This window comes from Gopherus flavomarginatus, chromosome 14 (assembly GCF_025201925.1).
Source record: "Gopherus flavomarginatus isolate rGopFla2 chromosome 14, rGopFla2.mat.asm, whole genome shotgun sequence".
Lineage (NCBI taxonomy): Eukaryota > Metazoa > Chordata > Testudines > Testudinidae > Gopherus > Gopherus flavomarginatus.
In genome coordinates this window covers 18,656,384-18,681,946 of record NC_066630.1, presented here as the reverse complement: position 1 = coordinate 18,681,946, position 25,563 = coordinate 18,656,384, and the positions used below count along the sequence as shown (strand labels likewise).

The 25,563-nt window shown below is 42.6% G+C and overlaps 1 protein-coding gene and 1 long non-coding RNA gene across 3 annotated transcripts in view; one reads left to right on the top strand and one right to left on the bottom strand.

Annotated features, from left to right (window-relative positions):
- Positions 1 to 11,387, top strand: part of LOC127034237 (uncharacterized) — a 12,260-nt gene extending 873 nt beyond the window's left edge. The window contains exons 2-3 of the long non-coding RNA XR_007769332.1: positions 7,194 to 7,292; positions 11,063 to 11,387. This is a non-coding gene — a long non-coding RNA (uncharacterized LOC127034237). The remainder of the gene's footprint in view (positions 1 to 7,193; positions 7,293 to 11,062) is intronic.
- Positions 3,089 to 25,563, bottom strand: LOC127034215 (fatty acyl-CoA hydrolase precursor, medium chain-like). 2 transcript variants are annotated; one of them, XM_050922823.1, is made up of 14 exons: positions 25,374 to 25,563; positions 20,266 to 20,470; positions 19,091 to 19,232; positions 17,688 to 17,821; positions 15,795 to 15,948; positions 14,986 to 15,087; positions 12,860 to 12,964; positions 10,917 to 10,967; positions 8,474 to 8,611; positions 8,297 to 8,377; positions 5,845 to 5,992; positions 4,991 to 5,122; positions 3,830 to 3,902; positions 3,089 to 3,329 (listed from the first exon to the last, which is right to left on the bottom strand). In XM_050922823.1, exons 1-14 carry the CDS (start codon positions 25,462 to 25,464, stop codon positions 3,152 to 3,154), a joined length of 1,734 nt encoding a protein of 577 aa, XP_050778780.1. In that variant the 5' UTR covers positions 25,465 to 25,563; the 3' UTR covers positions 3,089 to 3,151. The 2 variants fall into 2 exon arrangements, with proteins under 2 accessions (XP_050778780.1, XP_050778779.1); XM_050922822.1 differs by lacking the exon at positions 25,374 to 25,563 and having other exon boundaries at positions 20,266 to 21,854.

Below are 25,563 nucleotides of genomic sequence, written 5' to 3'. Positions count from 1 at the left end.
TGGTCCAGCATTTTCAGATCCAGGTGAGATTTTAGTCAAAGACCCTCAGAGCAGAGTGGGGCAATTCTTATACCATTGGGGGAAAGGCCTCAGTGCAAAAACGTTGTGGCTGTGTCAGTCCCAGGCTATTAGAGAGGCGCGGGGGGGGTGTGTGTGAGACAATGGGGTTGTCGTTCTCAGCTTTGTGATTGCAGAAAACCGAACACCAGTTGCCTTGCCCTGCACATTCTGTGAGACCCCTCACCCTTTCTCACTCCATCCCCCACCCTCGTCTACAGACTCTGGGTTGGGGCAGGAGCTTGGGGTGCAAGAGGGAGTGCAGGCTCTGGGTGGGGGGTTGAGATGCAGGAGAGGGCTCTGGGCTAGAGCCAAGGGGTTTGGCGTATGGGAGGGGGCTCAGGCAGGGCCGGCGCTACTATCTAGGAGACCTAGGCAATGGCCTAGGGCGCCAGAATTTTGGGGGGGCGCTATTTTGCCGGGGGGGCGGCACACGGGTCCAATGGACCTACCGCAGTCATGCCGGCAGACGGTCCGCTGCTGGAGAGACTCCGGTGGAGCTGCCGCAGTCATTTTGGCGGACGTTGCGCTGGTCTAAAGGCTCCGGCGGACCTACCACAGTCATGCCTGCGGCAGGTCCACCGGAGCCTTTAGACCAGCGAACCGTCCGCCAGCATCACTGTGGCAGCTCCACTGGAGCCTTTCCAGCAGCGGACCGTCCGCCGGCATGACTGCGGTAGGTCCACGGGACCCGCAGGGGGCAGCGAAATGGCCGTCCGCCTAGGGCGTTAGAAACCATGGCGCCGCTCCTGGGCTCAGGGCTGGGTCATGGGACTGGGGTGCAGACTCCAGAAGGGGGTGTGGGAAGGGCTCAGGGTTGGGGCAGAGAGTTGGGGTGTGGGAGAGGGTTTGGGGTGCAGGTGGTGCTTTCCTCTGTGCTTTCCCCCAACCCTTGGCTCTGCCCCTGCAGTTCCTGGCCAATGGGAGCTGCAGAGCCGGCACTCAGGGTGGTGCCTGCACTGTGGGATGGGGCAGCATGCGAAGCCACCCTGGCCACCCCTGTGCTTAGGAGCCGGTGCAACATGCCCGCCACTTTCAGGAGCCCTTTCAGTATCCATTTTCAACTGGGCGTGCTCATCAAAAACCGGATGCCTGACAACCCCATGAGGGATTAGTTGGTCCAGTAAAAGATATTACCTCATTCACCTTGTCTCTCAGTCCAAAAAAAAACAACAAAAAACACTACATCAACAAAGAGCCCCAAAGAAATCTGATATGACTAATGCAACTAAATTTTACATTGGTGTAGGCGCTTAACAGTAAAAAGACCTCAAAATTATTTATCTCACACTTTAATGTGCTTTATTTTTCCCCCGTATTATATTTTTTCACATAATCTCAGAATTTCCCATCAGTCTAGGTTTCATTGAGGCGATAGAATAAGAAATTCAAAAACTGAGGGGTTAACAGTTGGGTATATAACATTTATAGGAAAAGGGGCGAAAGAATAAAAAAGTGATTATAGGTATTCAATGTATTTATAAATGATCTGGAAAAAGGGGTAAACAGTGAGGTGGCTAATTTGCAGGTGATACAAAATTACTCAAGATAGTTAAGTCCAAAGTACACTGGGAAGAGTTACAAAGGGATCTCACAAAACTGGGTAATGGGGGCAACAAAATGGCCGATAAGTGCAAAGTAATGCACATTGGAAAACATAATCCCAATTATAAATACAAAAGGATGGGGTCTAAATTAGCTGTTACTCATCAAGAAAGAGATTTTGGAGTCATTGTGGATAGTTCTCTGAAAACATCTGCTTAATGTGCAGCAGCAGTCAAGAAAACTGACACTATTAGGATCCATTTGGAAAGGGAGAAGTAATAAGACAGAAGATATCATAATGGCACTATATAAAGTGATGGCATACCCACACCTTGAATACCGCAGGCTGTTCTGGTTACCCTATCTCAAAAAAGACAGATTAGAATTGGAAAAGGTACAGAGACAGGCAAAATTGATTATGGGGTATGGAACAGCTGCCATATAATGTGAGATTAAACACTGTTAATCTTGTGACTGTTCATCTCGGAAAAGAGAAGACTAAGGGAAGATATGATAGAGGTCTGTAAAATCATGAATAGTGTGGAGAAAGTGAACAGGGAACTGCTATTTACCCCTTCACATAATATAAGAACCACGGGTCACCTAATGAAATTAATAGCAGGTTGAAAACATAGGGGAAGTACTTTTTCACACAACACATAGTCAACCTGTGGAACTCATTGCCAGGGGATGTTGTGAAGGCCAAAACTGTAACTTGGTTCAAAAAAAGAATTAGGTGAGTTCATGGAGAATAGGTCCATGAATGGCTATTAGCAGGGATGCAGCCCCATGCTCTGGATGTTCTAAACCACTGAGTGCCAGAAGCTGAATGGGACGACAGACTAGATCATTCAGTAATTGCCCTGTTCTGTTAATTCCCTCTGAAGCATCTGGCATTGACCACTGTTGAAAGACAGGACACTGGGGTAGACAGACAGTGGGGCTATCTGATAGTCTTAGGTGTCTGGATTTGAGGCATGATCCTGTAAGGCGGTGAGCACCTGCAAATATTTTCATTATAAGGACCTGGAGAGCACTCAGCACCTTAAATTGAACTTGCATTAAAATCAATAGCAAAACTCATAACTTCTGTGGGAGCAGGTGCGAGGCCTATGAGTGACTAATGTCTCTTGAGAGAGAAAATTAAGGGGGAATAAAGGACAACACTGCTACTCACCATCTGCAATGTGTTACATGTACCATATATTATCATGATACTGTATTGGAACTTATTTGTTGTAGAATTTGTTGACAGTGACATACCAAATCACAGTGTTGTACTACAACTCTAGTCAGTATTATTTTGTGAGCAAACATCACTGACTCTGTTAAAGACTGAGTGGTCAGCCTGTTTTCTGCCCGGTCTGCAACACGGCAGCTCAGTTCCTCCTGGGATTCAGTTTTGCTCAGGTTCTTCTCTAATGCCTCATACATAAAACTAAACTACATTATAATGAATTACAAAATGAGTGTTAAATGCCTCCCATTCAGATGAAATGATCTTGTTTTATTTCACTGCACTAAAAGCAACCCATATGCTTCTCAGATTTCATAACTCTTTGTACTTTCTCTTTCCTTCAGCCATCTTTTTAGGAAGGGTCTTTGTCCAGAACTCCACTCGGTTCTCTTTCAATTTCTTTGCTGCTTTCTGCTTTATGTCTATTATAAGGTATTGTTCATCCACATTATACACTGGCCACGTCACCAAACCTTCACCATTAGGATTTCTAGAAAAAAAATACAGTGAAGAATCATCTTGCCACTTTTCTATCATTACGACCAAAACTGCACAACACAGTGTTTGTTCATTAATTGTCCAGAGTCGGAGTCCTTGGGGATGGGGAAGGACACTACGGTGGTTAATTCAAGCTTTGCTCACAACCCCACAATCTCTGGATGTTTCTGCTAAAATGATCTGTTATTAGCAGTGAAACGGATAACGTTGACATTTACATTTTCTTCAATAGGCTTTAGCTCTAATAGTTCATTATATGAGTGTGATAGCTCAAGCCCTTGGACCTAATTTTTCTGTTCATCTGCAGGTTCAGTCCGATGGTCCTGCAGTAAATCACATTTGGCATGTTTTCTTTGGAATTTGAAACTAGTTTGTTTTGAAATGAAATCTTAAACTCTGCAGAAATATGGGGCCCACCAGAAAAGTGCTGGCATAGTGTTTTCAGTAGCAATGACAAAATCCGTCCCCTAATGAATGTATTATAAGTCTCACCCTTTTCGAGCAAAATTAGCCCAGTATTTCATAATTGTTTTGCTGAGTTTACCCTCTTCTTCTGTAGCATCACCTGCAGGCAAGATATGAAATGTAATGTCAGCACAAAGATTATACTAATATAGGTGCACTCAGAATTGATTCCAATTAAAAAGTATCTATAGTTCACTACTATAAGACAGGAAACAAAGATCACATCTATATTTTTACAGCAGTGAGCATGCAAACAGGACTCAAATAATAATAATGTCACAGTTACTGGGCAAACTGCACCTCTGACCCTTTCCTGGTTCTCTGCCCACGTCTCAGGCCTTTAGCCGTCACCTGCTAAGGGGGAATCATGCAATTCTCAAACTCTGAGATCAGATCCTTGGTAGCAGTCCCCTGGTACTAATTATGATTGCTTCAGCAGGTCTAATCTAGGATCGGACTCTACAGTCCTGTTCCTGCAGGGGCAATTACAGTGGTAATCATTACCAACCAGGTTTCTTAAAAAAACCAAGTATTATTAGAACAAAAAGCATTTTGGAGAAAACATACTTTAAAAACAATAAAACCGACTATATGCATATCAAAGTTTACAAGGTACCAAACTGCTTTTCACACTAGGACCCTGGTAGGACTACTTCCTTCAGCAGAGCCTGACTCTACGTAAGCTTGTTTCCTTGTCAGAGCTCACTCCTGAATTTACAGCACAGTTTTTATCATCTCCTTTCAAAGGAATCAAGTCACCTTTGAACTGTTTATAGCCCTTTGATCTGGTAACCTTCAGCTCTGGCAAAACCAGGTTTTCAATTTGTTTTGAGACTGAACAGAGTCCTAGAAGCTAACAACTTGCCCCGTTGTCTTTCAAGTATGTGCTTGGGTGTTCTTATTTGGGAAGCCATAGTGCTGCCTTCATGCACAGACTGACCCCTATCAATTTGAGCATTATAGGCGGATAGTAAACATTCCACAACTCCCCCTATAAATTTGATCAATGCAGCCGTACAGAAAATTCCAATAACCCAATATACAATAATTTCACCTCACTGACCCAGACACATACAGTGTTCATACAACTGTTACATTTTAGTATTCACAACATTATTAGACATCAGTTCCACGTGTCACAATAATGATGCTTTAATAAGAATTCTTTAGCAAGCATGGAGACATCACCAGCTAAGAAGGGCTTTCCAAAAACATAGCCAATTTCATCGCCATGATCCGCTTTTACGAAGTCTGGTCTAACACCTTCATATGAACTTGATCGATGATGAAAATGATAAACGTAGACTGGGTTGCCAGAATCTGATAGAAAACAAAGTTAAGAAGAATTCTAGTAGTAAAAATATATTCCACACAGAACAATACATTTTAATCAAGAGCGACTTTGATAAGATGCTGGCAAAATGATAGCCATTTTATTGATTATTTATTTGATTATTAATACTAACTGGAATTCAGATGCAAACATACATTACCAAAGATTAATGGAAAATAGTCATCTGCAGCACAATGAGCCCCCAGAGAGTCATAGAGCTGGGGCCAATAGAAAAAGTTCAGAAGTTCATCTGATACTAAACTATGCACTTGATTGTCCCTTAGACAGGACAATGTGAAGATCAGGAACCCTCTGTATTCACTTCCATGGGCTTTTACTCTGTCATACCTATTGCAGGAGGTATGGGCTTGCACCTTCCCTGCAAACAAGAATGGGGCTCAACCCCCGAAACCCGCAGCTCTTTAGCTTTCCTGTAAGGGACCATTTCTTCTACCCTGTGTTCAGCTCTCCTGGATTTCATGGTAACATGGTTCTTTCAGGATCCATGAAAGACAGAGCCATGGTCATGCATTTTTCTAAATAAAGTTTCATGACAGCAGGAGATTGGGGCTGAAAAGCTGTTGAGATGATCCATTACAGACACAGGAATATAGACAGGAACCTACTTCCTGGTCAGGCTTTGAACAAGGAAATTGGTAGGATGGAATTTAAACTTTTTTTTAAAATATGTACTTAATTGGAAACTCACCCCTGTGATATCTAGCTCTTTGAATGACTGGAACAACAAACACTGCATCTCCCATCAATTCAAAAAGCCTATCTCGTAGCTGGGTAGGCTCCTCTATATTGCTTAGATATTCATTAGTTAATAGATAAGTGAACTCAGCAGGAATATGCTAGAATGAACAATAAAGATATTTGTTATAATGATGGTATTTATTGGAAACAACTGCAACGTTTAGCAAGCTTCATTTTTCCTAGAACCCTTCAGCAGTCATAGACTCATAGATTTTAAGGTCACAATGCAGGCCACAGAATCTCCCCCACTCACTCCTGTAACAAACCCCTAACCTATGTCTGAGTTATTGAAGTCCTCAAATTGTGGCTTAAAGACCTCAAGGTGCAGAAAATCCTCCAGCAAGTGACCCGTGCCCCACGCTGCAGAGAAAAGTGAAAAACCTCCAGGGCCTCTGCCAATCTGTCCTGGAGGAAAATTCCTTCCCTACCCCAAATATGGCGATCAGTTAAACCCTGAGCATGTGGACAAGACTCATCAGCCAGCACCCAGGAAAGATTTCTTTGTAGTAATTCAGATCCCACCCCATCTAACATCCCATCACAGACCACTGGCCATATTTACCTGCTAATAATCAAAGATCAATTGCCAAATTAATTGCCAAAATTAGACTATCCCATCATACCATCCCTCCATAACCTTATCAAGCTTAGTCTTGAAGCCAGATGATTTTTGCCCCCACTGCTCCCCTTGGAAGGCTGCTCCAGAACTTCACTCCTTTAATGGTTAGAAACCTTTGTCTAATTTCAAGTCTAAACTTCCTAGTGTCCAGTTTATATCCATTTGTTCTTGTCACTAGCTAATCCTATGTACACTGGACCACGTTACCTCCTTCGATAGAAAATCCCACATCATGGGGTGTGTGGAAAGTACTCAAAACTCTGACTTAGAAATTGTGAGGTTGCCAACTCATGCTATCTTTGGGAGGAAGAGGTTTGCAGGAGGGAGCAGAGATCTCTGCAAAGGGGGCAGAGACCACTATATTAATATCCACACAAGTATTATCAATCAATAATGCTGATGAACAAACAGAAGTAGTGACACTAGCTCTAGTAAAAAGAACGAGTACTTGTGGCACCTTAGAGACTAACAAATATTTTTGAGCATAAGCTTTCGCGGGCTACAGCCCACTTCATCAGATGCATAGAATGGAATATATAGTAAGGAGATATATATACACATACAGAGAACATGAAAAGGTGGGAGTTGCCCTACCAACGCTAAGAGGCTAATTAATTAAGACAAGCAATTATCAAAAAAAAATTGTGCTCCTCTCCTCTTCCTCCCTGGCTGCAACACAGGCCTAGGAAGAGGGAAAGTGGATAAAGAACCCACAGAAGCTACAGAAGGAGAAGAAGTGTGCTGAGCAGCTGGGGGTGGATGTAGGGCAGCGGAGGGAAGTAAGTAAATTAATGGCTGGGCTGGGGGATGGGTACCTGTGGGGCTGAGGTGGGGCGGACCACAGAATTAATTAATTAGAAGAGTGAGATTTGGAAAGAAGCTGGAAGTTCCATGCCATTGGGCAGCAATGAGATCTCTGGCAGGAGGGGCTAGAATCACCTCACTGTATGCATTTGGGGGAGTTGGCAACATGGTATCTGCTACACACATTGGGGACTTCAAAAAACTAAAGACAGACCAAAAATTACTATGTTCTCTTTAAAACAATCTAATGATTTTGGGACCGATCACATGATTTTTGAACTTTTGATGTTCATGATACTCAATAGGGACCTATTCTCCTCCACATGGGAATAACCTATACAGGTGAGCAGAAATTTCATGAGTTTCCACAGATTTCTCCCACTGGGGAAAGGAACCAAGGTTTACCCCCACTCCTTTCTGTCAGAGGCCAAGAGTTTGAAACCTTCAAATCTCTGATGGATGTAGGTGGACCTCAGAGATAAACTGGAGATATACTCCCTCTTCAAATCCCTCACCTCTGCGCTGCTGCCTGGCCCTCCCAACTCCCTGCAGCCCCATGACAATGCAATACCTGCAGGAGCCATGCTGCCAAGGGCTTTCTGGCCTGCAGCTGCCCATCAAACCCCTGTTAAAGAATGGGACTCCACCTCATGCAGGAGGAGGGGGAGGAAGAAAAGCATAGGTTATGGGAGATTTTGTGGGATGTCTAATCTCAAGAGGGAGCAGGATTGTGCTTCACTTCCCCTTCTGCCTGTTTGGCACATTTCTGTCAGCAATGTCTCCCTCTGTTCAGAAGTTTTAGCTCAGAATGAATTCCCACCCCCCATGATATATACCTCTTCCCAAGATGAAGGTCCTAGCCCAGCAATAGAGCAGTATGGTGTAAAATGTTCTTGCACACTGTATTGAAAGCTGGGGAGGGAGATCTCACCTAGGACTATACCCATCATATGTGAATTAATTTGAAATAGTCTCTTACTGTAAAAAACTCTGAGGCCAGTAGCAGTGAGGTTACTGTTTCTTTGTCCAACCCTTCAGTGAAAGCAGGATATTTGAACATCTGCACAGTAAAAAGAACATGACATTGCCCATGAATTCCTCTATTTCTAAAGAGTTAACAGACTGGGCTATAAATAAAGCTATTACAATCACTTACATTAGGAATTAGCCATCCAAATTCATGGGTATTTACTCCTATTATATATGGGACTGCATTGATTGCTTTTTCAGCCAGTAGCTCCTCAGGGCTCTTAGGAAAAAATACACCATCCAAAACTGTGGAGATTAACAGGGACTGCAGAAGGAAAAAAATTCCTTTGTTATTTATGTTACTTTTGCCTGTAGAAGATATTTCAAGATTCCCACTGCAGACCTCAACCAAGCCTAAACAAGTGCCTAGGTGAGCTCACATGTTATTAGTGAAAGTGTAAGATGTGTACGTAAGAGATGAATACATGTTTCAAGTCAGGTTCCGAGTTTCTCCTGCAGATTTTCTATCTGGCTTAACAATGTGTGTTCTGCCCTTTGTATGTCAAATGCTCTTGGCACATAGATAAGTCAGTCAAATTCCATCCTTGCTTAGACCATTCCAACCCTACTGGGTAGGGTGACCATATTTCCCTATGCTGAATATGGGACACCTGGTAAAATGACTCATATTCAAGCGAGTTCAACAACAATCAATCAGAACTATGCAGTACAAACATTCAAATTAACATCAAGTTGATTGAGCCTCTGTTAAAAAGAAACACTGCGTAGTTGGATTCTTTTTATTTCCCTTATCTTTAAGACATTAGGGTTCACACAGGGAGGGGTGACACACACATCCCTATGCCACCACACACACACATAGGGAGAGGTGACACACAAACACTCCCGTACACCTCTCTCACACACCGAGGGTGATCGACCAACCGACCAGACCCTCCCTGCCCAGCGCTTTCCGCTCTCCATCATGCCTGGCTGGGCCTCCAAGATGGGCCTCCAGGAGACTCCTCTCCTGGTACCTGGCACTGTGTCTTCCTGAGGCAACATGCTGGGGGGACATGCATGGTCACATCCCCCCGCCGATTTCTGCCAGCACTTACACCAGAACGTGGCCAGCAGCAGCTTTTTGGCACTGTGCAGGAGGGAAAGGACAGGAGCTGCTTCTAGCCTCAGGGAAGGAGGAGTGTGGGGAATGGGTGACCTGGCGTGTCTTTGCATAGTTAATCTCTTCTGCACTACCTCCCTTTCCTCCCCCACCCCCTGCCTGCGCAGCATAAATAGGGAGCTAACACTGTCAGACAGCTGCTGGCCACTGACATAACCCAGCTGCCTCCTGGCTCCCTGGCTACAGTGCAGACAGGAATGGGTTAAACCCTAAAGATACGTTGTGCACCAGGGCCCAGGGAACCTGACTGCAGGGGCTTCAGCGAACCTGGCCATAGAGGTGGCTCAGGAGGGAAGGGTGCCTAGGGGATGGAGCAGTCCCACACTCCCTGGAGGCAGGACCCAGAGCTGGGGTGTGAAGAGGATGCTAAGCCCATGTCCCAGGGGCTGCTATGGAGCCTGCAGGTGTTCTGACCAGTGGCTGGTTCTCCACACAGGGCTGGAAGTGGGATGGGTCCCACCGGGAGGGATGTGGAGGAGCAGCGGGACTGGGTGGGGCGAAGAGGCAAAGCAGGGAGAGAACAGCAAGAGGAGGAGCACGTAAAGGGCTGATGGGTGGGCAACGCATAACTGGCTGCTGCCTGGCGCCTTCCTGCACTCACCAGCCACTGCAGTGCACAGCCAGAGATGGCCGGAAATGGGATGGGGGGCAGAGCCCGGCTGTCTGAGAGTCTGCATGCAGCAGGAACTGCGCTGATAGACCAGCTGAGGGAGCGCACTGCATCTTTGCACCAGCCTTGCACACCCACCACCATCATCGGCCACTGGGCCTGCCCTCAATCACTGCTGATGGGCGGGCGACTGGCGAGTAGGGATCTGGCCAGCAGCAGGACCCACCAGTAGTGATGGGGTGAGGAGATAGAAAATACGGGACAATTTGTCCTTTTTTAAGAAAAAGTTGGGATACCTGCAGGAGGGCTTAAAAACAGGACTGTCCCTTTAAAAACAGGACATCTGGTCACCCCACTACGGGACATGCATATGTGTAAGTAAGGGCAGAATTAACTTATGTTGGGGTACTGCAAAACAGTTCAGTAAGCTAATGTGGTAAACCAGGTAAGTGGGGCAATAAATTGCAATTCTGCAGAAAACAAAAATGTCAGATGTTCTATACTTTGTACAGTTTTGATTAATCCTTAGTAAGATCCCCAAATATGCGGTGACTACTTCCTGCATGCTAGGTTTGAAATCCATCCATCCAGTCCCAATGGATACATTTGGCTGATGACCATGGTGGCACTGGGAGCTGTGAAAAAATGGGCCATTTTCCTTTTGGACATTTTCTCATTTGCTTGAATTCTCAAGCCTACATTTTTTGTGTTTCTTCTCCCTGGGAAATTGTGAATTTTGGTACATTCTTGCTGTGATTCCATCTCCCTTTTGAAAATGGGTTCATGACAGGACACAAACAGTTCAAAGCCCAAACAGGAAATCAAAAAAAGTGTCACCTTGTCAGAGTCTCCAGATGATGTAGCATTTAACTTTACTGTTGTGAAGTCCTGCAAAAGGCAAGGAAGAGAAGAAAAGGGTGAGTTCTGCGATGGCTGCCACTTTTTCTAATGTTACAGCATGCATTTTGTTTATTTTATTTCAGTAAAAGTTGCAGTGTCATTGCAGACACGAGCTACAGTGTCACTAATCATCTTCACCATTTCCGCCTGTCTTTTCCCTATGTCTGCATCTGCTTAACAACAAGCTGGACAGGGGTCGGCAACCTTTCAGGAGTGGTGTGTCGAGTCATCATTTATTCACTCTAATTTAAGGTTTCATGTGCCAGGAATACATTTTAATGTTTTTAGAAGGTCTCTTTCTATAAGTCTATAACATATAACTAAACAATTGTATGTAAACTAAATACTGTTTTTAAAATGTTTAAGAAGCTTCGTTTAAAATTCAATTAAAATGCTTAGCCCCCCAGGTCAGTGTGAGTGCCACTGGAAATCAGCTCATGTGTGCCTTCAGCACACGTGCCATACATTGCCTACCCCTGCTCTAGGAACTTAGGAACTGCCAAAGAAGAATAGATCAGTGGTTCCTCTTCTGACCTTCTGTGAGAATTCAATACATTAGAGGAAGGTGCAAGACATGAGAGGAAGGTGAGTATCACTAATAAAGCATCCTATGCAATTATGCTACTTTATGGGGGAGGTGGCAGTTCAGTCCTGATCAGCTGAAGAATAAGGATAGGCAGGCCTCGACATTTTTATATTTTTCATTCTAATTTCAGATGCTACTCTTACTATACTCTAAGTAGGGGCTAGTTGTTTAGCATCACAAATTATATAAAAAAATAGCGTGGTCGTGGTAAAACAAAATCTAAGGTCATGAATGTAGAGAAAAATGTCCCGGTTATGTTATTCATAGCCAGATGGTCTTTGTTTTGCAATACAATTTTTTAAAGCCATGCAATAACATTTAACAGATAGCTAGGATTGGGGTTTTTAAACGAGTCCAAGGGTACCCAAGTTTACTAGGAGTTGGACATTGAACTCCCATAGGGTGATTTGAAAATCCCATCCCCAAACTATTTGAAACTGCCATCCTAGTTCCTGCCAGTTCAGTCAAGGAAAGAACCACTCTCTGGACTGCTTCCATGACTGTCTCTACCACAGCTGCAGGGACAATAGTGCTGCCCTGGTGCATCTCACACGTGCCCCATTACAGAAATCGTAGAGTCTGACACCTTTCCCCAGCACAACAACCGCTAGAGCTCCCAATTCCCTTGGTTGGCAGGCTTTAACGTGATGACTCCTAAGATTCTCAGGGAAATGAGGTTAGTTGTTTACTGCCATCTCCACCACATGGCAAAAACCTCAAATGTCAAAAGTTGTGAAAAAATCACAGAGGCTTTGATTCTGACAACAGCCATGACAGAAAATGTACCTTTAGTCAGACAAGTCTAATCTTCATTAGAAGCTTATTAAGATACTGTATTTGGCTCATAATTAATATGCACCATGTAATAGCACTGCTTTTTATCTGTTACATTTGTTTCTTTTAATAGCGAGTGCACTCGTGCTCTGGTTATCAGCGAAGGTAAACACAAATGGCCCACTGTCCTCTCTGTCACTTGTCACTTTATAAATGTCTGTCCTATCTCCTTTTACTCATTTTCTTTCCAAGGGCAATCACCCAAGTTATTAGGTATGGTTGATAACAAGGTAGCACTCGGAGACCCCACTCACAATCAGGGCTCCATTGTGCCAGGCAATGCACATGCAGATGCGTGGTTCCCTGTCCCAAAGCACTTATAATCTAGTGTCTTTAATTCCTCCTCTGATGCAAGCAGAAAGGGAAAATAAGCACACTCTTGGACCCAAGGTTGAAATCCTGTTTGTTTGCAGTAAAAGATGAACAGTCGCCACACACAGTGAATTACAGTGCCACCTACCATCTTCAGCGTTATTTCCATCATTTCTTCCTCTGTCTTTTCCCTCAGACAATGAACCATTGCAGCAGAGCTGCTTGATTGGCAGCCAGATACCTTAGCAATTTTCTGCAATCAATTTAAAAAAAAAGTCACTTTTAGTAGCTCTGTATGGAGAATAACAACAACAATATTTAGCTCTTAGATAGCACTTTATCCCTTCAGTGTGCTGTGTACACATTAAGTTTTGGGTGAGTCTGGGATTTTTCTCCACTGTAGGAGAAAGAGCTCCGCTGTACATTCTGGACTTTGTATGTTTCAAAAGCTTTTCAAGGGATGATGCTGCAAATAAATCATACAGCTCTGTGCACTTGCTGGTTTCATTTACTTTCTTAGAGCTTTACAAACATTAACTCCTCATCACAAAACTCCTCCCAGGAAGGAAGATGGGAAAACAAAGGCACAGAGGTTAAATGACTTGAGCAAGACATGGAAGGTCTGTATCAGAGCCAGGATCACAACATATAAGTGTTTCAGTCAGTCACGTGCTTAGTAAACTACATTAGCTTTTCTCACATCTTGCAGCAAGAGGTCACACTTGTTGCTCAGCAGTGGAGTCAGCTGAGCCAGGGCAGCGGAGCTATGGGCAGCTAGCTGGGAGGGAACCCATGGAAGTCCCTAAGTGGCCAGTCCCAGAGCACCTCAAACTGGCCTAGTGGAATCCTCCAAAAGCTCAAGTGTCTACAAACTATAGATTTCATTGGTTCCAGTATTGGATACTAATCGTATAAGGTGATATTCTCTAGGACATTTCTGCCTCCAATAAGTTCAGTTCCAGTTTTGCTATAAACTCTTTCTAATTTGATTGTTGCAGGATGTAGTAACAATACTTTGCATTTTTACAGGGTCTTCCATGTGAGGAAGTCAAATAGCTTCACAGACATTAATCAGCTAAGCCTCACACATATCTGTCAGGCAGTGAGGAGGCACATGTTTCTTGGGGGGCAGGGCAAATTCCAATTCTGCTCCCTGTCCCTCCCTTCCCAGCAGTGACCCCATTCCAGTCCCCACACCATCCACAGGGACCAAGTCACTCCCTCAGCTGCGGAGTTTCCCCTCTATCTCATCTGCACAGTGCATGAGGGCTTCCTTCTCAGTGGACTCTCCTACGCTGTGCTGTAGAGGAGAGAGCACAGAGCTGCAACACCATTTGGCCCAACCACCCCTCCATATCTGGATGGAGGGGCAGCCAAGCCAAATTTAAATGGCACTTCAACCCAGCATGTCAGGTTGCAATGCCATCCACTGAAATTTGGCCTGGCTGCCCCGTCATCTTTACAGAGTGGCGATCAAGTCTAATTTCAGCGGTGTTATGACAAGGCATCCCGAGAACCACTCCTAACTGTTCTGGGAGCAGCCGTACTGATTTGGTACAGGTCTAGTGCTTAAAAGTGGTCAGGCCATGCTCCCTCCCAGCTCTGGTCTATGGAACTTGGAGTAAATGCAAAATTCAGTGAGAAGGGGACATTCATCCGTTCTCAAAACCGGTGCCACTGCTGTCAGGTAGGTAAGTATTATCCTCTCCCTTTTTAACAACCGGTTAAATGGCACAACTGGGAATAGAGCTCAGGTTTCCCACTGGCCAGTCCTGTAATACAGAGGTAATCAATTATTTTTTGACAAGGTCCAAATTTCTTGTTTAAGGTATAGTCAAGGTCCAGACTCCAGAGAAAATAAAACAAAATTAATAGCAATAATGATAATAAATAAGTTAAAAGATTTTGCCGTCTCTTCAAAAGCATCTGGAGGTCCAGATTTGGCCCGCGGTCTGCCTATTGACTACCCCTGCTGTACTCTAATCACAAAAGCCACACTACCTTCCTTTACAATGGGATGCTGGGTGCCACTTTTTTTTAAAAAGTGGGAGTGAGACTAAGCCAAAAATATGTGCGTACATGTGCATCTGTGGGTTTGAACATGCCAATATGATAAGTGCACATATACATGGGTATTTGAGTATTAAAATATCAAGTATGCACACAAGTTTTCTTATTTTCACACAAAAATGTCTAGAGTTACTGTACATTTTTACAGGCGCAAGTCAGGTCCCAGCTTCTAGAAATACAGTCTCGATATTACCAAGAACCTACATTAGCTTGTGCTTCAGGATGAGCAGTAAACAACCCCTTGATTGTAACTCCACTCTCTGAGATGGCCTTATGGAACAAGCCCTTTGCCAGAGGAGATAAGACCTGAAAAGCAGGAAAAGAGGGAGAGCACAAACAATCTATTTTGACCACTGAATCACAAACTGCAGTGTCACAAATTATGTTTTAACACCATTATTTCACTTTTAAAAGCAAATATTATTAAACTATGTCAAATGCTCTGTAGACTCAAGGGCTGATTTACTTCCAAACTCACAGCCTGGTGCAGATGATTATCCTCTTGATTCCAAATATGCTGAGATAAAATAAAAAAGGGGGGGTATGCAATGCACCCCAAATAAATGTCTATCTGTTACATGCTGTTACCATGGCTGCGCACCCAGATTGGGTGACTGTATGTGCAAGTGACCCTTAGTGCAGATCTTAAGTGGGGCAAAGGCACTAACTTGGAATTTTTACACCTTGGTGAATTATACTCTCTCTGACCACAATTTTGTTTCCTAGCACAGCTGTTTCAAGTAATTCAGTACTCAAGTTAATTAAAGAGGAATCAACACTTGGGCTCCTAAAACAAATAGGCGATTGTATGAAAAGAAGAGTTTCATTAATCAGAAAATTCTTTAATACCAAACTCTCCCCTCAGAGAAGGTTGATGTACCACAGTTCCCAGCTGCTTCGGTCTCCAATAATACTCAATCCTGTCGTTATCTCCCTGACTTTTCACTCGCAAACTCACAATAAAAATATAGGAGTGTTTTTAAAAACTCATTAGTGATCACTATAAAACCTACAAGGGCAGAAACGCTGACTCCTCCTGCAGACTCTCCAAATATAGTGACAGATCCTGGATCTCCTCCAAAATGTTCAATATTTTCTTGAATCCACTGGAGAGCTGCCACTTGATCCAAATAACCCCAGTTTCCACGAGCATGTTCATCACCAGAGCTGAAAGCAAGAGCATATAAAGGGAAGTAGATAGCCTGGAGTTTTATAACATACATTGTGTTATATAAAATATATCCAAGGATTGTATCAAAGCTGGTAATGGAGCAACACCTGAAAATGGAGGCCTTGGCAGTGTCAGAAAACAAGTGAGAAAACTCTGAAAAACTCAGGTCAGGACTAGCATCAGTTATCTAAATAGCACTCTTAGCCCTGGACACTAGTGAAGCACAATCCAAGGCTATGTCTACGCTGCCGTCAGAGGTGTGATTGCAGCTCTTACAGTTATACCTGCATTAGCTTTAATCTAGCTGTCAAATCTAGCTAAAAAGAACAGTGAAGACACAGCATGACCCTGATGTAGGTTAGCAGCACAAGTATGAGCCCAAGATTCCAAGAAGGGGCTTGTACAGCTGGGTTCCATGTCACCATGTCTTCACTGCTTAGCTGTGCTAGCTAAAATAATGCTAATGCAGGTATGTCTACCTGAGCTGCTGCAGTCACACCGCCAGTTGCACTATAGATAATGACAATGGCTTTTGGTGCTCAGATACTATAGTGATGAGCACGGAATAAATGACAATAGCTCTAATGCCCCAATTCAGCAAAGAAGTAATGAACTTGGTGGGACTACTCATGGGTTTAAAGTTAGGCACAAGCTTAAACATCCTGTTGAACTGAGGCTTGAATACATCAGTGCATAGTACAAAATTAGATTAGATAAACCTGCCTAAGAATTAACCCAGACTCCTACAAGATGATATTTTTTCAGGTCAGATTTTCCTCTCCTCTGAGAGAAGGGCTGATATTTTCTTCAGCCAGCCTCACCTGAATTAGAGTATAAAAAGAAAGCAGATAATCAAAGAGATCAGATTATAACTGTGTTCAAGATATAATTGAAAAATGGAAGTTTTCAGAGGGTTATTAGTATGCTTACTGGTAAATTTCACAAACTTGGGATGCAGGTGTAAAATGTGGAAAAGAAGAATGGACACTGTTAAAGGAGAATTAAGCATGTGGCTTAAGGAGAGATGGATGTGCGATCAATCACTAAATATCTTTGGAATTTCTGCTGTGTGGATGACATCTTTATAATGATCCTGTCCTATTGTGGCTTTCTGGTCTTTTTTCCTTCCATGTATAACCCACTGTCTGAAGCCCTACAGACGGGCATCATGGTGGTTTTAGTTCCAGGTAAATATATCCATTCTCCAATATTTATTTGGGTGCATTGGTGTTATCCTATACTTGTTTTCCTTGTCTTTGGGAGAGGGTATTTGCAGGTACTTTATTTGTATCCTTGATCTTTGGTACTCAGATCAATCCTATTGTGTAAAGAAACATGAATAGGCTGAAGTGTAAGTTCACACCCAAACTTTCCCAACGTTCACGTAATGCTTAGCCAGGCTATGGATCTGAACTCTCCCACAATTTTAGGGCACTTAGGTCCAGGGTTTTGGTTATGGCCAACTCAAATTAACAATAAAACAAATATAAATAAGAAACAAAAACATATAGTCCTTTCTCTTTTAGGCTTCTGCCTATATGCAGCAGAATTCCTGAAACAGCTTATTGGTTAGGTGGCATTAGGGTTTTCACTCAGGTTTCCCCACAGGAGGATGAGTTAATTTGTTATGGCTTGTGAGTTAAGACACTTTATACTGGATTGACATATGCTTGTCTTTTTCAGACTCAACCAATGGGAACATTATCCTGTGTGCGTTTAGGGCACAATGTCTTACCTAAAATATCCAAGGATCCCCAGTCTGTACTGAATTGTTACAACCACCACATTTTCAAAGGCTGATAGTGCTGACCCATCATATGTTGAAGCTGCACCAGTCACTAATCCACCTCCATGGATCCATACCATGACCTGAAAAAAGCAGGAAGAGTTAGTCACCTACATCTGTAACACCCTGATATTACCTCAGGTGTAAAATTCAAACCAGAGGGTTGCTACTTTTGCTGTGATAAAGTACTATTTTGTGCTATTGCACAACACAACAATTCTTGCTCGCTCAGCTGCTTGAGAGTATAGTAAAAAAAGTGGTAAGACTTTTTTGAGTCTGTGCTTTAAAGAGTCAGCTTTAAAGAGAAATGATTATTTTATTAAATATTTATATTGTTATTATGCTGTTTTGTAGGACTTAAATCTAAAGATACAAACAGACAAAGGGTAGGGGATGGGAATAGAACCTGCAAGCAGAGAAATATGGGGAAAGATTGGCCCAGATTTGTTGGTTACAAATTGTAGGGAGTTTAGGTTTTTTATTTTTAATTGGGGGAAGAGATAGAGAAGAAGGGAGCAGGAAAAGGAAAGAAAAAGAAAGGGAATAGTTACCCCTGTTTCTTCAATTCCAAGTGTCCTTGAAGAGTACTTCATACACTAACAGAGATTCTATTTTCAAAGGACAATAAGGTTTTTCTTAGCTTACTTAGGAGAATAGCATGTACCCCTAGAAACTGGCATGATTTAGCAGGCTCTTTGGATCTCAGATCTAAGAAAACTCACATGTATGAAATATACAGAATGGCATGAAGAATAAAATAGATGTTCATGAAATGTGGAAAATAATTCTGAGTAACAGAAAATGGGAAATAAAATAAGAAACCACCAAACTGAGGCAGGTGCCTTTAAGTCATCAAGTTCTGACAGGGCACATTTTTACTATTTACTTAGGTCCTCTCTTTTCAGAGTTTTGTGAAGGAAAAGTGTGTCACATACACACTTATTTAACATTTCAGTAAATTAACTATTTACATAGTTAATTACAAAATATTAGAGGGTTTTTATGTGATAAGTCTTCGGCGGCACTCAAGGACCCATCGCCAAAGACCCAGAGTGAGTGAAGGGCCTGCTGCCGAAATGCCACCGAAGACCCGGAGCGCCGCCCGGTGAGTAAAAATTAAAAAGGCGCCAGCGTGGGGCCCTCTTAAGCACCAGCGCGGGGCCTCTTAGGCACAGGGCTAGATTCCAGGGAATTGGGCGAATCAGCCTAAAGCCGGCCCGGGAGCCCTGCAGTGTGTAGGCACTGATCTCCCTTACTGGGAGTTGTGCCCACTTACACTAAGGTATAATTTGATCCACGGAGTTACACCAGGGCTGAACTCATGACACCGATTTTGCAGTAATGTTGCTTACAGGTAACATGTCCTTGTCTGAGCTGGCAGGCGTGTACACGTTTAGGAACAAACAGTCTTCGGAAACTTGGAAAGAAAGTTTTTCTTTTCTGTTAGTAAATGCATCCGATAGATGCTGCCCAGCCACTGAGTCCTGTAGGCACCTTAATAATTAAAAATATAACAATAATATTCAACAGAATCATAGTAACAAAAACATCAGACGCTCCATCCACAATAAATACAGGAAATCACCTGTGATTAGTTTCCAGATTGTTGGAAACAGACTCATATCACTGTTTTCCATTTTTAACATAAAAGCATTTTCTTCCCTGTGACTGCCAGCCAAAAGTGCATTAAGGAGTCATACAGACAATGGCCACAGCCTCCAGCAGAACACACTTACTTGCAGACTTTTTCAAAACACCATAGCAATCTGCCTGCAAATGGGCAGGAGCTAAGACATATAAGAGCCTCCTTGCAGTTGCTGTCATTCAGTGGAAATGCAACTGGATTCTTTTGCACCTTATATACCAAATCATGTAGCATATTATAGATATTAATCATGTCACTTAATGCACTACTGGAAGGCACGTTGACACTACAATGATGAGGGCAGAATAAGAACCGCAACAGAATAGACTGCCCTCAGTGTCATATATGTAGCACTGGGAATGTGATTCATACTGCATTTATCAGAGGGGTAGCCATGTTAGTCTGGATCTGTAAAAGCAGCAAAGAGTCCTGTGGCACCTTGTAGACTAACAGACATTTTGGAGCATGAGCTTTCGTGGGTGAATACCCACTTTGTCGGTTGCATCTGACGAAGTGGGTATTCACCCACGAAAGCTCATGCTCCAATACTGGATTTAGTCCCTCCAACATTTCTTAGCTCCTTTTCAGTTCTACTCCTGAGGCATACGTTTCAAAAACATTACTAATTGGAGATTCAAAAGCCCCCCAAGGGAGAACATCATTGATGAAGAATGGGAGTGGTACATTGCTAATACCAAATAAATATCCTGAGATGTACCTTTAAAACTCACCTAAGTTAACAGTCTACAGGCATTAACAGACCCCAGTTAAATGGTTCTACCAGAGCTCATTTTGCTAGATTTATTTTGCCATAAGTGACAGTATTGTGTTCCTCCATATTACACATTCCTACCCATCCATATGTTCATGTCATTGTCTTACATGGGTGGGTAGATAGTTGCATTTCGGAGACCCTTCCACGGCTCAGCTGGCGCTGGTGGGGAAAATCTCAAAGGTCCAACAGGTGGCTTAGCAAAGGGAATTCCCAGGAAAACATCTACATGTGTCTCAGCTCCATCAACTTTGATTCGCTGCCCTCGGAGTTTCCCATATTTGGTAACCACTTCTGGGGGTGCAGCATTTTGTCCTGTGAAACATATACATACAATCAGATTATACATCGAGAGGTTCAAAATGACCTGACAAGTTTCTAAGTGCTTCAGATGTTTATGCATGTACCTTTGATTTCTTTTAAACATTTCATACAGAATATTTCAATAAATATTCACGAGCAAGTAAAAAAGAACCCCAAACTGTATCAACTTTTAAGTCTAACCATGCTTATGAGAGTTCTGTATTAGGGTTGCCAATTTTAGTTGGACGTATTCCTGGAGGTTTCATCACTTGGCATAATCTTTAATAAACTATTAATCTTTAACGGACCAGTTAGTTTAACTTCTGTGCCAGGGAAGATAATGGAGCAAGTAATTAAAGAAATCATCTGCAAACACTTGGAAGGTGGTAAGGTGATAGGGAATAGCCAGCATGGATTTGGAAAGAACAAATCGTGTCAAACCAATCTGATAGCTTTCTTTGCTAGGATAATGAGCCTTGTGGATAAGGGAGAAGCGGTGGATGTGGCATACCTAGACTTTAGTAAGGCATTTGATACCGTCTCACATGATATCCTTATCGATAAACTAGGCAAATACAATTTAGATGGGGCTGCTATAAGGTGGGTGCATTACTGGCTGGATAACCGTACTCAGAGAGTAGTTATTAATGGCTCCCAATCCTGCTGGAAAGGTATAACAAGTGGGGTTCCGCAGGGGTCTGTTTTGGGACCGGCTCTGTTCAATATCTTCATCAACGACTTAGATGTTGGCATAGAAAGTACGCTTATTAAGTTTGCAGACGATACCAAACTGGGAGGGATTGCAACTGCTTTGGAGGACAGGGTCAAAATTCAAAATGATCTGGACAAAGTGGAGAAATGGTCTGAGGTAAACCGGATGAAGTTCAATAAAGACAAATGCAAAGTGCTCCACTTAGGAAGGAACAATCAGTTTCACACATACAGAATGGGAAGAGACTCTTTAGGAAGGAGTATGGCAGAAAGAGATCTAGGGGTCATAGTGGACCACAAGCTAAATATGAGTCAACAGTGTGATACTGTTGCAAAAAAAGCAAACGTGATTCTGGGATGCATTAACAGGTGTGTTGTAAACAAGACACGAGAAGTCATTCTTCCGCTCTACTCTGCGCTGGTTAGGCCTCAACGGGAGTATTGTGTCCAGTTCTGGGCACCGCATTTCAAGAAAGATGTGGAGAATTTGGAGAGGGTCCAGAGAAGATCAACAAGAATGATTAAAGGTCTTGAGAACATGACCTATGAAGGAAGGCTGAAAGAATTGGGTTTATTTAGTTTGAAAAAGAGAAGACGGAGAGTGGACATGATAGCAGTTTTCAGGTATCTAAAAGGGTGTCATCAGGAGGAGAGAGAAAACTTGTTCACCTTAGCCTCTAATGATAGAACAAGAAGCAATGGGCTTAGACTGCAGCAAGGGAGATTTAGGTTGGACATTAGGAAAAAATTCCTAACTGTCAGGGTAGTTAAACACTGGAATAAATTGCCTAGGGAGGTTGTGGAATCTCCATCTCTGGAGATATTTAAGAGTAGGTTAGATAAATGTCTATCAGGGATGGTCTAGACAGTATTTTGTTCAGCCATGAGGGCAGGGGACTGGACTCGATGCCCTCTCGAGGTCCCTTCCAGTCCTACAGTCTATGGATCTATAAATCTATGAATTGCTTGAGATTTCAGGACAATCCTGGAAGATTGACAACCCTAGTCTGTATATTGCATTCATTTATTATCAAAATATATGTTGTTCTTAGAGGCAACTTGTTGCATAATAAATGTATGTCTGTAAAGTAGAAAGGTTTTAACATTAAACTTGACCTCAAGGCATGTGTAATACAGAAATCATTATGTTGATTAATTGTTGGCTATGTGTTAAAGATATCAGCAGCAAAATAGTTGCTTATACGTCTTTCAGTAGTATGACCATTGTGCTATTTTAACAAATGGAAGTATTATTAAGGAAAACCTGACAGTCATGTTGATTGCCATGTAATGGCAACACCGTATTAATATTATTTAAAAAAAACAACAGTGTTTCTCTAATTATCTTGACAAGAAGTGAAGGGCTGGCCATTTCTCCCCTTCACCTCTTCCTCGGGGCATCCTTTCTGCCTCTTTATCAGCTTTGGGCTGATGGGGGTGTGACCTTATCTGACTAAAATATGACCATATAGATCATAGTGGTTGCAACCACTGTTATATATTTGCAGCAAATATTGTACAAAGGTTGTCGAGTAAGGTGTCGATGAAAAGGTTATGATTATGCTATCTGTATGCATGTATCTTTTTTTTATGTGAAATTATAAGTATTGGCTCTATACTTGGATTTCAGATGTTTGCTCCTGGGGTAATGCCCACAAAGTAATTAGCCAGCACATCTTGGAGGGCCTATTCTAATTGAGTGGCCCATCGAAAGAACATTTAATTGACAATGACCCTGGGAGATGCCTATCTACACTTAATGAAATTTCCTGCTGTGACTAGGCGAAATGCATGGGCATGTGACTTTCCCGTGTAACTCCAAACTCCATCTTGTTGCTGTGATTTTCCACAGTAAAAACAGTGGCATGCCCTCCACATGGCAAAAACTATAAAAGGCCCCAGAAACACCTCCATTGCATCTTCAATCCTGCGTCTTACCTCTGGAGGAAACTTGCTACACACTGACGCTCTGAACAACGGACTGAATGACTCATCCAAGCTGTGGATGTACTCCAGAGACTTGACTTAAGCCAGCAGTTTATTCCATCACTGCTACAAGCCTGAACCAAGAACTTTGCCATTACTGTATGTAATTGATTCCTTTAACCAGTTTGAACTTTTTCTTTCTTTCTTTCTATTTATAAATAAACCTTTAGATTTTAGATACTAAAGGATTGAAAATAGCGTGATTTCTGGGTAAGATCTAAGTTATATATTGACCTGTGTGTCTGGTTCTTTGGAATCAGGAGATCCTATTATTTGATGAGACGGGTTGTAAAGAACCACTCATCTCTGAATCCAGTGTTTCTGGTGGTGATACAAGAACTGAATGCCCAAGGAAAATTGCCTTTATGTTTTCTTGTTAGCTAGTGTATTTTTAAAGTTTGTGTATTTAATGAAAGGAATTGAGCAGCCTTAAATCCATTTTGGGGCAGGTTTTTTAAATATTTTATTTTGGATAGTAGTTTGGCTAAGGCAGGAATGTTTACATCCATATTCAAGGTAGGTTGGGATTTGGGTTAAAGACCAAAATGGAGCTTGGCTTTGAGTTCAGCAGCATTGAAATATCACAAGTTGTTCACATGAGATGTCAGCCCAAAATGGTTTAACATTTGCAAAATCAGTTGCTCGTTTAAGATTTCTGCCACTTTGGATGAACTTAAGTTGGATCCAGAAAATAGGACTCTTCCAGTTTTACATTCCACCTGGAACTGAAACCACAGAGAGAATTTACATCTAGGGATTTGACTCCACACCCTGAACTCCAAAACTGAAGGGACTGGATTTGAGGATTTGTTATACAGTTATATAATTCAGTTTATAGAACATTCCGTAATTATCAAAACTAAGAAATGAGGCTGAATTTTACTATTATTATTATTTATTAGTTATACTGCCATAGCATCTAGGAGCCTGAACATGGATCAGGATCTGATTGCATTCACCCATCCATAAACTGAGTAGGGAAAATTTAATCTCCAGAGCCGGACAGCTTTATATACAGTGTAACGGGGAAAATTTAGTCAGTAGTTGGTAATATCAACAGTGAATTAATCACCCAGCATGCCCTGGATGTCACAGTGTCTCACTACACAGGTTTGATACGCAGCCCTAATACAAATCTTAAATTTTACGAAAGGGTGAAAAGCAGCCAGAGCAGTGCTTAAAGCGAACTGAAAAAAGCGGGGGCAGGGGTGGCGCTATCATAATCTGGGAGCAGCCACTTTGGTAAAACAGTGTTTATAGTGCAGGCTTCCACAATATGGCTTGATTTCTTTTCGGAGCCTGTGACCCCTTGCAATCCCTCTCAATTTAAGCACGGGGCCAGGGAAAGCATTTTTAATGTGTGGGAAAGTGGCAGCAACTGGAAGTACTGCCACTGCAAGTTAGTCTGGTCTCGGGTCTATTACCCTGAACTGAATCTAAACCAAGAGAATGCAAATGTCAATCCTGTATTGCACTGATGAAACAGAATTCTGCTTTTAACTGTGCACATAGGGCCAGATTCATATCTAACACAACATCAGTAAGATCCTGCCCGCACTACAAGTAGAACCACTCCTGGGAATTCAGACACAGCCCTGCTTACACTAGTTACTATTGCTACCATGGTTGCAGGGTGTTGTGCAGAGTAGACTTTCATAACCTGCAATCAGACCAGGCTTGCAGTACAGAGAGCCCCGGTTGTGTCATTGTTCCTCCTGCTCCACGATGCCACCTGCCTCTGGCACAAGTGAGGGGATAAGAACTTTCTGAGCCCTTTGAAAAAGTGCCCAGGGTATAATCCAGATGCAATTGAAGTCCAGGTTTTTTGGGAAGGAAATGTAGCTCGCTGTTTAGAAGGCTCTGTGTACATTTGTAGCGCTAAAGAAGTAGTTTTATTGCTGCTCAAGCAATACTAGTTAATACTAACGCAGCTGTACCTCTTCCACTAAGAAGTGTCCTTCACAATCACATGGGAGTAATGAAGACACTCTTAAGAACTAAAGTTGCAACAAACAGGCACATACTTGAAAACAGGAAAATGAAAAGCAGTGAAGAACTTTCTGTTATTCAGACTGCCATATTTCTTCCCAACAATGTATGAGTGCCCAGCTCCTATGTTAAAACCACACACACACGCCATGGTGCTCCCAACAAACCGTACTTCAATTGTTCTGTTCCCCCAGGAAAGGCAACAGTGTAAAATATTTTAAAATCTTACCGTTAACTGTAAGGGTTGTGAACCATGCTGCAAAGATCAGGGACAGCAGCAAGGTATTCTCACCAGCTGACATTTTACAGGGTGCTCGCATAGTCAGGGGGCCAGTTCCTTGCTTTAAATAGTCAGTACAGTGCAAAGGTTACATAAGAGTAACATCTGACATCTTACACAATTTCAGACATGAATCATT

Coding starts and splice junctions, on each gene's coding strand:
- LOC127034215 (XM_050922822.1), bottom strand. CDS start 20,582: ATGTTTAAAAGAAATCAAAGGTACATGCATAAACATCTGAAGCACTTA. Junction 12,965..14,985: donor ATCCTGAAGCACAAGCTAAT/GTAGGTTCTTGG, acceptor AATTGATTGCAG/AAAATTGCTAAGGTATCTGG. Junction 8,378..8,473: donor TTGGATGGCTAATTCCTAAT/GTAAGTGATTGT, acceptor TTTACTGTGCAG/ATGTTCAAATATCCTGCTTT.